The following is a 13513-nucleotide window of genomic DNA, read 5'->3' as shown; positions in this document are numbered from 1 at the left end:
ACTTTGGGAGGCCGAGGCGGGCGGATCACGAGGTCAGGAGATCGAGACCACGGTGAAACCCCGTCTCTAATAAAAATACAAAAAAATTAGCCGGGCGTGGTGGCAGGCGCCTGTGGTCCCAGCTACTCGGAGAGGCTGAGGCTGGAGAATGGCGTCAACCCGGGAGGCGGAGCTTGCAGTGAGCCGAGATCGCGCCACTGCACTCCAGCCTGGGTGACAGCGAGACTCCGTCTCAACAAAAAAAAAGAAAGAAGAAGAAGAGGAAGAAGAAGAAAAAGAAGAAGAAGAAAGACGAAGAAGAAGGAGGAGGAGGAGGAGGAGGAAGAGGAGGAGGAAGAAATAGAAATACCAGGACAGAGAAGCCAGGGTGACACAGAGTTGACACAGAAATCCAAAGGCAGAGGAATGAGTCTCCATACAGTTCTTCCTCCCCGCTCCACTCTGTGCCAGAATGACCCAACTTCAAGAGAACTAAAGTTCTCTTGAATAATCACTGGGCACTGATAAGTCAGGGACTCACAGCACTGGTAGGAGAGGAAAGGCAGGGGCTCCCCCTGCGCCCTCCTCAAGAATGCGCACCCAGCCCCCAGGACTACTCACCCGCACCAGCCGGGCCCTCTTCACTAGGTCGTTGAGCTTGCGCAAGGCGGCGTGCCGGGGCAGGCCCTGGATGTCGCGGAAGAGGTCCTGCTCCTCCAGCTCGAAGAGGCGCCGGTTGTCCGGCACGAGGAGAGGCTGGGACCAGAAGGAGCCGATGTAGACGCGCAGCACCTCGGGCGTGCCCACCACCTTGCCCAGCGCCCACATGAGCGCGCCGTAGACGCGCATCAGCTGCTGCGTCTCCACCATGTCGGCCTTGTTGAGCACCACGCGGATCTTGTCCTCATGGCCCCGCAACGCGCCGATGGCCTCCGAGAACTCGTCCGAGATCTCCAGCTTGTGCGCATCAAAGAGCAGGATGATGAGGTCCACGCGCTCCGCGAACCAGCGCAGCACGGCCGGGAAGTCATAGCCTGGAGTGGGAGTAGAAAGACAGGGGCGCAAAGGGCAGAAGTCAGACCCCCACCATCCGGCCATTCTCAGTAGCATCCATTCTCTCGCATATTGGACTGTAAAGATGTTCACGTTGTTGGCTGTCCAAATCCTGTCTGGGCAAAATAGCCAAGGCCCACAGTGGGTACCACTGCTCTGGCTCCCCAGTGACCAGAATTTCCCCCCTCACTCTGGCCCCAGCCCCCCAAGCCATCTGGCTACAGGGGACAATCATCCCTTTTCCTTTGCTGGAGTGCAATGGCGGGATCACGCCTCCCTGCAACCTCCACTTCCCCGAGCTCAGGCGATCCTCCCACCTCAGCCTCCCTAGTAGGTGGGACTGCAGGTGCGTGTCACCACACCTGGCTAATTTTCTTTCTTTCTTTTTTTTTTTTTTTTTGTAGAGACGGGGTCTTACTCTGTTACCCGGGCTGGTCTCGAACTCCTGAGCTCAATCGATCCTCCTGCCTCAGCCTCCCAAAATGTTGGGATTACAGGTGCGAGCCACCGCACCCAGCCTCCCGGCCTCCATTTTTTCATTCACTCATTCATTAAGCAGTTATTAGTGGTGTGCGTTGGTATGTATGTGTAGGTTGTTAAAAATACTGACATGTTTGCTAAGAGATCTCCCTGTGCTTCTATGGAACCCCCAAGCTCGCCACGTGCCTCTGTCACCCTAGCTCCTCCCCAGGACCTGTTGGATCTCCCCACGATCCACCAACTAGAGTTCACGCTGGATAGCTGTGCTCTTGCCATAGTAGATGTTAATTTTTTTATTTTTTATTTTTTGAGACAGTCTCACTCTGTTGCCAGGCTGGAGTAAAGTGGCATGAATGCGGCTCACTGCAACCTCCACCTCCCAGGTTCAAGCGATTCTCTTGCCTCAGCCTCCCGAGTAGCTGGGATTACAGGCATGCACCACCACGCCTGGCTAATTTTTGTATTTTTAGTAGAGACGGGGTTTCACCATGTTGGCCAGGCTGAGATGTTAAATATTTTGCATTTATTTAGCAATATTTACTGAGAGTCTCATGTGTGCCAAGCCCTGTCCTGGGAGCCTGGGATACCACAGAGAACACACAGACAAGATTCTTGCTCTTATGAAGCACCCGTCCCAGCCGTGGGTTCCCATGCTCATTCATTCATTCCTTTCACCATTCATTTCCTCATTCACTCCTTCATCCACCCATTCTCACCTTTGCTTGTTCACTCATTTATTCACCAACAAGCAATGCTGAGGAGAGCAGAGAGGAGCGATTGAGACCCCCTGACTTAGCTGTCTGGAAGACGTGGAGTTGAGTCCCTCCTCTGCCCCCATCCGCTGTGTGACCTTAGACAAGTAGCTTAACCTCTCTGAACTTGTGTTTTCTCTTCTGTAAAATGCAAATCATAGGACTGTTGTGAAGCCAGGTGTGATGGCTCAAGCCTATAATCCCAGCACTTTGAGAGGCTGAAGCGGGCAGATCACTTGAGGCCAGGAGTTCGAGACCAGCCTAGCCAACATGGCGAAAACCCATCTCTACTAAAGCTACAAAAAAATTAGCCTGGTGTTGGTGGCTCATGCCTATGGTCCCAGATATTGGGGAGGCTGAGGCATGAGAATTGCTTGAGCCTGGGAGGCAGAGGTTGCAGTGAGCCGAGATAGTGTCACTGCACTCCAGTCTGGGTGACAGAGTGAGACTCTGTCTCAAAAAAAAAAAAAAAAAAGACTGTTGTGAAGATTAAAAGAATATAAATGAGCTAATATATATAAAGAGCTTAAAATAATGCCTGGCATTGAGCTGTACATTTAAAAATGATGGAGGTGGCCAGAGTGGCTCACACCTGTAATCCCAGCACTTTGGGAGGTTGAGGCAGGAGGATTGCTTGAGCCTGGGAGTTTGAGACCAGCCTGGGCAAGATGACAAGACCCTGTCTCTACAAAAAAATAAAAATAAAAATAAAAAATTATTCACACGTGGTGGCATGCATCTGTAGTCTCAGCTACTCAGGAGGATGAAGCAAGAGGATCACTTGAGCCCAGAAGTTGGAGTTGGAGTCGGAGGCTGCAGTGAGCCATGATTGCGCCACTGCACTCCAGCCTGCGGACAGAGCAAGACCTTGTCTCTTTAAAAAAAAAAAAAATGGTTGAGCTTTTTTTTTTTTTTTTTTTTTGAGATGGAGTCTAGCTCTGTCACCACGCTGGAGTGCAGTGGCGCGATCTCAGGTCACTGCAACCTCTGTCTCTCGAGTTCAAGCAGTTCTCCTGCCTCAGCCTCCCGAGTAGCTGGGATTACAGGTGCCACCACACCCAGCTAATTTCTGTATTTTTAGTAGAGATGGGTTTTCACCATGTTGGCCAGGATGGTCTCCATCTCTTGACCTCGTGATCCGCCCACCTTGGCCTCCCACAGTGCTGAGATTACAGGCGTGAGAGCCCGGCCATAATGGTTGAGCTTTTATGGCATGTAAGTTAATCCTCAATGAAACTGTTTTTTTCAAAACAGTGCTGGATGGACGGTAAGCACTCAGCAAGTCATGGTGATGTCACCCACCGGGAAGCACCCTCTGCGGTCCCTGCTGTGTGTGTGGAGGCTGAGGCAGTCTCAGCCCTGTCCTTACATCTCTCAGCCCACTGGGGACACAGACCTGGCCCCTGAGTGGTCAGCCCAGCGTGGGCAGGGGCACCCAGGGAGCTGTGGGAGCCCAGGGCCAGTGCCTGACCCAACCCCCAGCCTGGGGAGTCAGGGAGGACTTCCGGGAGGAGGGAAGGCAGAGTGCGAACCCAGAGGATAAAGAGTTAACTGGCAGAACAAGGAGCTAGCCCTGATTTACTGACGTCACGCCCTCCAGCTAGAGCTCACTCAGTGACTCTTCACAACAACCCCTGGAGGTGGGCGCTGTTCTCACCCCATTTTCCAGATGAGGAAACTGAGGCACCGAGAAGTTAGAGGACTAGCCAGGCGTGGTGGCTCACGCCTGTAATCCCAGCACTTTGGGAGGATGAGGCGGGTGGATCACCTGAGGTCAAGAGTTCGAGACCAGCCTGATCAACATAGTGAAACCTCGTCTCCACTAAAAATACAAAAAAATTAGCTGGGTGTGGTGGTGGGCACCTGTAATCCCAGCTACTCGGGAGGCTGAGGCAGGAGAATCGCTTGAACCCAGGAGGCGGAGGTTGCAGCGAGCCGAGGTCCTGCCACTGCACTCCAGCCTGAGCAACAAGAGCGAAACTCCATCTCAAAAAACAAAAAAAAGAGAGAGAGAAGTTAGGGGAGTTACTCAAGACACACAGGTAAGAGGCAACAGAAGAGGAGTCCCATGGGCCCCATGCTCCTCCAGGGAGCTGGTGCTTGCGCCCATCCTGCCTGGGAGGAAGCAGCCTCCTTGCAGGCAACGCAGGATCCAGGATGGGGTTGGGGGGTGTTGTTTTGGGGGAGGAAGGGCCAAGTCACTGGAGGGACAGCAGCTGGAGCCCCCCTCCCTCCCGGTGTCGCCACAAACACACATACTGGCCCAGATTCGGAAAGTGTGTCTCATGGGGCGGGGAGGGAAGGAGGCAGAGAGGTTGAGTCAGTGTGGGATGGGAGACGTGGCAAAAAGGAACCTTGGGCCCTCAACGGCACTCACCCAGCAAAAACAGGCATTGTTGGCACGTCCATAGCACCTACTGTGTGCACACATAAGTGTGCACCTTCTAAGTGCTTTGTATGTTTCAACTAATTTAACCTTTAGGACAACTACGAGGCCACTAGTATTATTATTGCCATTGTGTGTGTGTGTGTGTTTTGTTTTTCTGTTTGTTTGTTTTTGAGACGAAGTCTCACTCTATTGCCCAGGCTGAAGTGCAGTGTCATGAGCTCAGCTCACTGCAACCTCCGCCTCCTGGGTTCAAGCAATTCTCCTTCCTCAGCCTCCGGAGTAGCTGGGATTACAGGTGCCCACCACCACACCCAGCTAATTTTTGTATTTTTAGTATAGACAGGGTTTCACCATGTTGCCCAGGCTGGTCTGGAACTCCTGACCTCAGGTAATCTGCCCACCTTGGCCTCTCAAACTGCTGGGATTACAGGCGTGAACCACTGCACCCAGCCCATTATTCTCATTTTTCAGGTAAGAAAATTGAGGCAAAGAGAGGTTAAGTGGCTTGCCTAAGGTCCCACAGCTTAAAAACAGCAGAAAATAGGCTGGGTGCGGTGGCTCACACCTGTAATCCCAACACTTTGGGAGGCCGAGGTGAGTGGATCATGAGGTCAGGGGTTCAAGACCTGCCTGGCCAAGACGGTGAAACCCTGTCTCTACTAAAAATACAAAAAAATTAGCCGGGCATGGTGGTGGGCGCCTGTAATCCCAGCTACTTGGGAGGCTGAGGCAGAGAATTGCTTGAACCCAGGAGGCGGAGGTTGCAGCGAGCCGAGGTCGCACCACTGCACTCCAGCCTGGAAGACAGAGTAAGACTCCATCTTTAAAAAAAAAAAAGTAGCATAACATAAATAAATAAAAGTAGCAGAGCCCAGATTTGAGGGCTTTACTATGCTACAGTCACACATACCTGTGTTCACACATCTTACATGCAGAGGCAGCCACACACATGAGCTCGTGTACACACACACACACCCAGTAGCACACCCAGACACAAACATAGCCAATTACTACAAGATGCAGGCTCCAGAACACACCCGTATTCACAATCTGGGGCCTGCACAGATGTTTGTGGTCACACAATCACAAAGATAATGTGAGATGCACACACACATAGACACAGAGACCTGCACGAACGCATAGGTACAGAGACACACTTGCACATTCACACAGACACAATCGCACACACACAACCTCCCATGCCCTCCCAAACCCAAAGGCACACACACAGACATAATCACACACAGTTACACAAAAGATGTCCTCCTGCACACACACACATTCTCACATACACAACACCACACAGAAGCACACAGCTGTATCCGGAGATACAATCACAGGTAGTCACACACAGCCCCACAAAATCCCCGCAGCCCTGTACTGCCCGACGCAGCCACACAAAGTCACACATAGCCCACAACGCAGATACACATATATGCCTAGACCGTCTCACACACAGGCACACAATGTCAGACTCACACCTACAATGATACACACTAAATCCACATAGACACATAGACAAAAGATGCCCTTTATGTCTCTCTGTCTCTCTCACACACACACTTCACGATATAACAGTATATAGGGACAGAATCAGTTGCACACTATCCCACAAAGTCTCTCATAGCCCTACACAGCCCTTCAGAGTCACACAAAGTCATCCAGCAGGCTGGGCGTGGTGGCTCACACCTGTAATCCCAGCCCTTTGGGAGGCCAAGGCAGGAGGATCACCTGAGGTCAGAAGTTCAAGACCAGCCTGGCCAACATGGTGAAATCCTGTCTCTACTAAAAAAAAAAAAAACACACAAAAATTAGCCAGACATGGGTGTGGCAGGCGCCTGTAGTCCTGGCTACTCAGGAGGCTGAGGCAGAAGAGTCACTCGAACTTGGGAGGCAAAGGTTGCAGTGAGCCGAGATCGCACCATTCCACTCCAGCCTGGGTGACAGAGTGAGACTCTGTCTCAAAAACAAACAAAACAAAGTCATCCAGCCACAATTATAGGCACATGCACACACACACACACAGAGGCATGTACACAATTCAAAGTCATACGACCTCAGAGCCATGGCCACAATGAGGCACGTCCGCTGCTATACACAAATGCGTGGAACCACCACACCCAGGAGTACACTCATAATGACACACTTTCCCAAGATATACACAAAGTCACACACACACACACACACACACACACACACACACCAACAGCTGGACACTCTCTCCTCCTCTTCCTCTATCCTCAAGGCCAGGGAGGGAGACCCCGTTCCACACTCCCCCACCACCCACGGCCTTTGGACCCCCCTGCCGGCACCCCGGCCCTGGCTGAGAGCCGTTCCCTCCCACTGTCCCAGGCCCAGGCCCTGGGGTGGGAGCCCCAGGAATTCCTCCCCCTCAGCTGGCAGCACGTCCTCCCAATCGTTTCTGCAGCTGCCTCCTGCCTTTCTCCCGTGGGGCCTCTGGACCTCGGCCAGGGACATGGTCACCCCCGGTGTCCCCGCCCCACCCCAGGCCCAGCCTTCTCACAAGGGCCTCCCATCCCCTCTGCCCCACATGGCAGCCTCCTTTGCCCCAGTTCCAGGCCTCCAAGGCCATGGGGGGTGGGGGACACAGATCTGTAGGGCTGGGGGACCACAGATGCTGAGCTGGGCTGGGCAGGGGTGGTGGGGGCTCAGCACACCCGGAGGCCCCGGCTGGAATCCACCCCCCGCCGCTCTCCTTGCACAGCTGTTTATAAATTCCAGGCCTGGCCTTGGCCCCCACCCAGATTCCCTTCCCATCCTCTTCTCGGCCCCATCTGTGGCCCAGACGTGGAGCCAGGAGCTCACAGGGCCCAGCCTCCCCTGCCCGGGCTCTGCCTCATCTCCAGGCCTTGTGTCTCCCTGCATCGCTGTCTCACTGCCTCGGAATCCCTGTCCCTCTTCATCTCTCCCTTCCCATCCTTCTCGCCTGCCCAGACGTGCAGCTCCTGCCTGCTCCCACCACGTGGTCACCCACACACCTCCCCCACCCATCAATGTGAGCCAGCATGGAGCAGTCATGGCCTCCACTAGCTCCCTGCCGCTGCCCCGCCAGCCAGGGCCAGAGGACACAGGCCCAGGTCCCAGCGGAGACACCACCCCTCCTCCCTCAGACCCAGGAGTCCAGGCCCCAGCCCCTCCTCCCTCAGACCCAGGATCCAGGCCCAGCCCCTCCTCCCTCAGACCCAGTAGTCCAGGCCCCAGCCCCTCCTCCCTCAGACCCAGTAGTCCAGGCCCCAGCACCTCCTCCCTCAGACCCAGGAGTCCAGGCCCCAGCACCTCCTCCCTCAGACCCTAGAGTCTGGCCCCACTCACCGCGGCTCACTCTCTGCTTGGCACCCGACAGGATACCCGGGGTGTCGATGATGCTGATGCTTTCCAAGACCTGATTAGGGAGCTGCGCACACATGAACCTGGGGGCAGAGGGAGGGTCAGGGTCAACAGGGAAGGACAGAAAGAGGGAAAACATGAAGGGGGACTCGGGACCGCACGGCAGAGCATCCTGTATGGGCGAAGAAAGACACCGGACAGAAAAAGGGCGACCAGGACCATCTCAGAGCTATAACCAGCCACAGCTCATGTTCAGTGAGCACTTAATTTGTTCCAGGTACTGTTCTTTTTTTTTTTTTTTTTTTTTTGAGACGGAGTTTTGCTGTTGTTGCCCAGGCTGGAGTGCAATGGCACTGTCTCAGCTCACCGCAACCTCTGCCTCCTGAGTTCAAGTGATTCTCCTGCCTCAGCCTCCCGAGTAGCTGGGATTACAGGCATGCACCACCACACCCAGCTAATTTTTGTATTTTTAGTAGAGACAGGGTTTCACCATGTTGGCCAGGCTGGTCTCAAACTTCTGGCCTCAAGTGATCTGCCCGCCTCAGCCTCCCAAAGTGCTGGGATTACAGGCATGAGCCACCGCACCCGGCCGCCAGGTGCTATTCCAAGTCCTCGCAGCAACCATGGCATAGAGGCCATGGTGATCCTGATCCCTTTTTTTTTTTTTAGACAGAGTCTTTCTCTGTTGCCCAGGCTGGAATGCAGTGGCACGGTCTCGGCTCACTGCAACCTCCGCCTCCCAGGTTTAAGCAATTCTTCTGCCTCAGCCTCCCGAGTAGCTGGGATTATAGGCGTGAACCACCACGCCCGGCTAATTTTTTGTATTTTTGGTAGAGATGGGGTTTCACCATGTTGGCCAGGCTGGTCTCCAACTCCTGGCCTCAAGTGATCCACCTGCCTCGGCCTCCCAAAGCACTGGGATGACAGACGTGAGCCACCGGGCCTGGCCCAAGGTGATTGATCCACATTTTGCAGATGAGGCTACAAGAAGGGCAGTGAGGTCAAGTCATTTGCCTGAGGTCACCCAGCTGGCCGGGATTTGAACCAGGCATGCTGACTTCACTAGCCTAGGTGCTCCCTTGGATAACAGAGCAGAGACAGGCATGGGAAGAACTGGGTAGAGAGAACGGAACTGGGGCTGAGAAGGAGGGAAACACAGTCAGGGAGGGGACAGAGAAGGGGGACAGCAAGATGCACGCCCGGGACAGAAAGATGCGCCCCCAGGGCCGGGCGCGGTGGCTCACACGTGTAATCCCAACACTTTGGGAGGCTGAGGCAGGTGGATCACTTGAGGCCAGGAGTTCGAGACCAGCCTGGCCAACATGGTGAAACCCTGTCTGTACCTAATAATACAAAAACTTGCTGGGTGTGGTGGTGGGTGTCTGTAATCCCAGCTACTCAGGTGGCTGAGGCAGGAGAATCGCTTGAACCCAGGAGGTGGAGGTTGCCGTGAGCCGAGATCACACCACTGCACTCCATCCTGGTCGAAAAGAGCGGAAACTCCATCTTAACGAAAAGAAAAAGAAAGATGCGCTCTGGGCTCGCGGCTGGCACACCTATTGAGGAAGGTGTTTCCGAAGGGGTTGAGTTTGCGGAAGGGCTTCTCTGGGTCCACGACGAGGGCGTTGCCGGGCACGGTGCCTTCAGTGTCCCCGTGCATGACGGCCACAAAGCAGTCGGTGGTGGGCTCAGGCCCCACACGGGAGCCGGGCACCTCCTGCTCCAGCAGGTACTGGATGAAGCTGGTCTTGCCCGTGCTGTACTGGCCGGCCACCAGCACCATGGGCTTGCCGTCGAAGTCTGCGTCCTCCAGGGCCGGCGAGTGGAAAGCTCCAAAGCGGTAGTGCTCCTCCAGCGGCAGCAGCTTCGTGCGGTACAGCTCCTTGAGGGCCGAGGTCACCGTGCGGATGGCCTCGGGCTGCTGGCCCCGTGCCCCGCCCCGCTTCAGCCAGCTGAACATGGTGGCTGCACACCGCTCACTGGGTTCACGGAGAGACGTGCAGATGGAGAGCTGCCTGTGGGAGGGGGAGAGGGCATGAGCACGGGCGGCCCGGCCAAGGACGAAGAAAGGGGTCTGAGTGTAGACTGTGTGGGTGACAGGATGGGTGGAGGAGGAGGAGGAGCACAGATATTTGTGGTCACAAATATGTGGTCACAGAGCATGGATGGCGGGTGGCAGAAGGAAGAATGGAATTGGGCCAGGCGCGATGGCTCACACCTGCAATCCTAGTATTTTGGGAGGCTGAGGTAGGAGGATTGCTTGAGGTCAGTAGTTGAAGACCAGCCTGGGTAAAATAGTGAGACCCCCATTTCTACAAAAAAAAATAATTAGCTGGGCATGGTGGTGCATGCCTGTAGTCCTAGCACTTTGGGAGGCTGAGGCAGGCGGATTGCTTGAGCTCAGGAGTTCAAGGCTGAAGGCTGCAGTGAGCTATGATCATGAGATCATGACGCTGCACTCCAGCCTGGGCTACAGAGCAAGACCCCATCTCAAAAAAAAAAAAAAAAGGCCGGGCACCGTGGCTCATGCCTGTAATCCCGGCACTTTGGGAGGCTGGGGCAGGTGGACCACCTGAGGTCAGGAGTTCGAGACCAGCCTGGGCAACATGGTGAAACCCCGTCTCTACTAAACATACAAAAAATTAGCCAGGCATGGTGGTGGCCACCTGTAGTCCCAGCTACTTGGGAGGCTGAGACAGGAGAATCACTTGAACCTGGGAGGCAGAGGTTGCAGTGAGCCGAGATCCCGCCACTGCACTCGACAGAGCAAGACTCCATCTCAAAAGAAAAAAAAAGTATAGGGAGATCATAGCGAACCAGCTGAAGGAGGAGAAAGATTAATGGTGACATGGTTGAAGAAGGGGGATTGATGGTAGTCGTGGAAGACCAAGAGATGGACAAGGCAGAGGATGCAGAAGCTGCCTGGAAGAAACGGATTCCTTAATCGCTTCATTCATTTCTTCCTCCCTTCTCCCTTCCATCATTTGACACATTTTCACTGAAATCACGCACTCCTTGCTTCAGGCACTGTGGATCCAGAAATGAGCCAGAGGTCATCCCCTATCCACCCACAGGCCCCAGTGAGGACCCAGACACATGCTAGACATCCAGAGGAGGGCATGAAAAACAGACCACAGCACCAGTAAGACTCAGGGCAGGGTTGACTTTTGAGCTGCTCCATGAAAAGCAGGCGAGACAAGGGGATTTAGGCAGAGAGGATGGTGCGCGCAAAGGTCTGGGGGTGTGAAAGGTCCTGGTGTGTTGGGAGCCATGAAACATCTGGGTAGGTGACCAGACACGGGGGCACAAAGAGGAGGGGTGAGAAATGGAGCGGAGAAGGTTGCCTGGGTGCACCCAGGTCATGAGGGCTGTTGGGTGTTAACAAGAAAAATAATGCAACATTTATGATCACTGTATGCCAGGTACTGTACTAACTCACTTAACCTTCATAACCCTGTAAAGTAGGTCGATTTTCTTTTCTTTTCTTTTTTTCTTTCTTTCTTTTTTTTTTTTTTTTTTTTTTTTTTTTGGAGATGGAGTCTCACTCTGTAGCCCAAGCTGGAGTGCATTGATACAATCTCGGCTCACTGCAACCTTCACCTCTGGCGTTCAAGGGATTCTCCTGCCTCAGCCTCCCAAGTAGTTGGAGCCAGAGGCATGCGCCACCACGCCCAGTTAATTTTTTTTGTATTTTTAGTAGAGATGGGTTTCACCATGTTGCCCTGGGTGGTCTCGAACTCCTGAGCTCAGGCAATCCACCCACCTTGGCCTCCCAAAGGGTTGGGATTACAGGTGTGTGCCACCATGCCAGCTCATCTCTGCTTTTTTAACGAGGCAAAGGAGGCTCAGGAAGACAGCAATAAATTACCCAAGATCACTTAGCTAGAAAATGCTCAAGCTGGGGCTCATACGCAGGCAACCTGACCTCAGAGCTTGCAATCCTATTATAGGTCTAAAGATCTGAGTTAGGGAGGTTAACCATGACCAACCCAGGAGCAATGAGCACCTCCAGCACCCAGACTGTGTTCTCTATCTTCCCTTACTATCCTTTTATTCACCATAGGATCTGTAGTGATGTCCCCTCTTTCATTCCTGATATCAGCCATATGTGTGGGTCTTTGCTTTTTTAAAAAAAGGAAAACAAAAACGATTGGTCCCCTTTGATGCTTATGAGTTTACTGATCTTTTCAAAGAATCAACTTCTGGTGAGATGGGAGTCTCTAAATACCATTCCCCACTAAAAGAACCTGAGACTCCTTAGAGAAATGGTGGATTCCAGGGCTGGGGCAGGGAAGAACAAATGAGCCTGGGTCAGACGGTGAGGAAGTGCTCAAAGGCCGATAGGGCATGTTACACGGACAGAGGACCCAGCTTGCAGGGGTGCCCAGAGGCCAAAAATGGGGCAATTTGAGCATCAAAATAACTGCAAATCAAATTATGCTAAAATCCATAAAATCATGAGACTTTTAAAAGGGGTGGCAAGGGGATAGGGGAGATAAAAGGAAAAGGAGTTCGTAAAGGAGTGGCAGGAACGGAAAAGAGAGGCAGGATCTGGGATGCGGGCAGAGGGAGAGGACTCTGGGCGGTGTCCCAGGCAGGGAGGGCCCTGCGAGAGAGCTGGGGAGAATGCCATCAGCAGTGGCCCATCGAGCTGGTGAGGCAGGAGAGGGGCTCTTGAGTGGCTGGAGGGACCAAGTTAGCCGATATGGATGAGGGCGTGGAGCGAGACCCTGCAGAGAGGATCTCCTCTAGCCAGGGGATAGGGAGGGGTGTTGGGGGAGGACGGAGGAGATTGGGGGAGTGGGAGAGGCTGCGAAAGACTGGAGGAAGAGTGGGAGGACTGGGGGAGTGGGGGACATGGTTACGACTGGGGGGACTGGCGAAGACTGGGGGTGACTGGGGGACACCTGGGGAGACCGTTACAGACTGGGGACAGGGTGGCGGGGAGCAGGGGTCAGGCATGAAGAACCAGGGCAGGCTCGGGCGGGGGTCGGGAGGCGACAGCTGCGGTGCTGGGAGCACTCACCGACGGGGCGCGCTGGCGGCTGCAGCGGGCTGGGCAGGCTGGGCGGGGGTGGGGTCCCGCGAGGATCCGAAGTGCCCGCGGAGCGGCCTGTGCTCGCGGTCCCGTCCGGAGCCGTCTGAGCCGGGTGGGGCCCGGAGCGGGGAGGACGGGAGGGAGAACAGGAGGGAGGGGCGGGACGAGGCACCCCCTTCAAAACCGGGCGCCCGGCCTCTGGCGCCCCCTTGTGGGGAGTGGGGAAGACGCCTTAGCACGGCGGGCGAGAGCTCCTTAGCGTCCAGCCTGGGGTTCGAATTCCGCCTCCACCTGCGGCCTTAGGCTGCTCCCCAGTCTGTCTCTCTTCTTAACACGGGAATCACAACAACAGCAGCAATAATAGTAACAATAACTTAGGTCGGGCGCCCTGGCTCACGCCTGTAACCCTAACACTTTGGAAGGCCAAGGTGGGAAGACTGCTTGAGGCCAGGAGTCCAAGACCAGCCTAAGCAA

General features: G+C 54.4%; 1 protein-coding gene across 1 annotated transcript in view; it reads right to left on the bottom strand.

Moving 5' to 3' along the window:
• The window catches only part of EHD2 (EH domain containing 2), a 28491-nt gene extending 15274 nt beyond the window's left edge, over positions 1–13217 (bottom strand). The window contains exons 1-4 of the mRNA XM_030796984.1: positions 13028–13217; positions 9558–10016; positions 7987–8084; positions 601–1013 (exon numbers count right to left, since the gene is read on the bottom strand). Coding sequence (XP_030652844.1) covers positions 601–1013; positions 7987–8084; positions 9558–9961 — 915 coding nt within the window. The 5' untranslated portion in view covers positions 9962–10016; positions 13028–13217. The remainder of the gene's footprint in view (positions 1–600; positions 1014–7986; positions 8085–9557; positions 10017–13027) is intronic.
• Between the last annotated feature and the right edge of the window lie 296 nt (positions 13218–13513).

This window comes from Nomascus leucogenys, chromosome 17, assembly GCF_006542625.1.
Source record: "Nomascus leucogenys isolate Asia chromosome 17, Asia_NLE_v1, whole genome shotgun sequence".
Lineage (NCBI taxonomy): Eukaryota > Metazoa > Chordata > Mammalia > Primates > Hylobatidae > Nomascus > Nomascus leucogenys.
The sequence above is the reverse complement of the archived record's forward strand: the minus strand, read 5'-3'. Positions and strand labels throughout refer to the sequence as shown.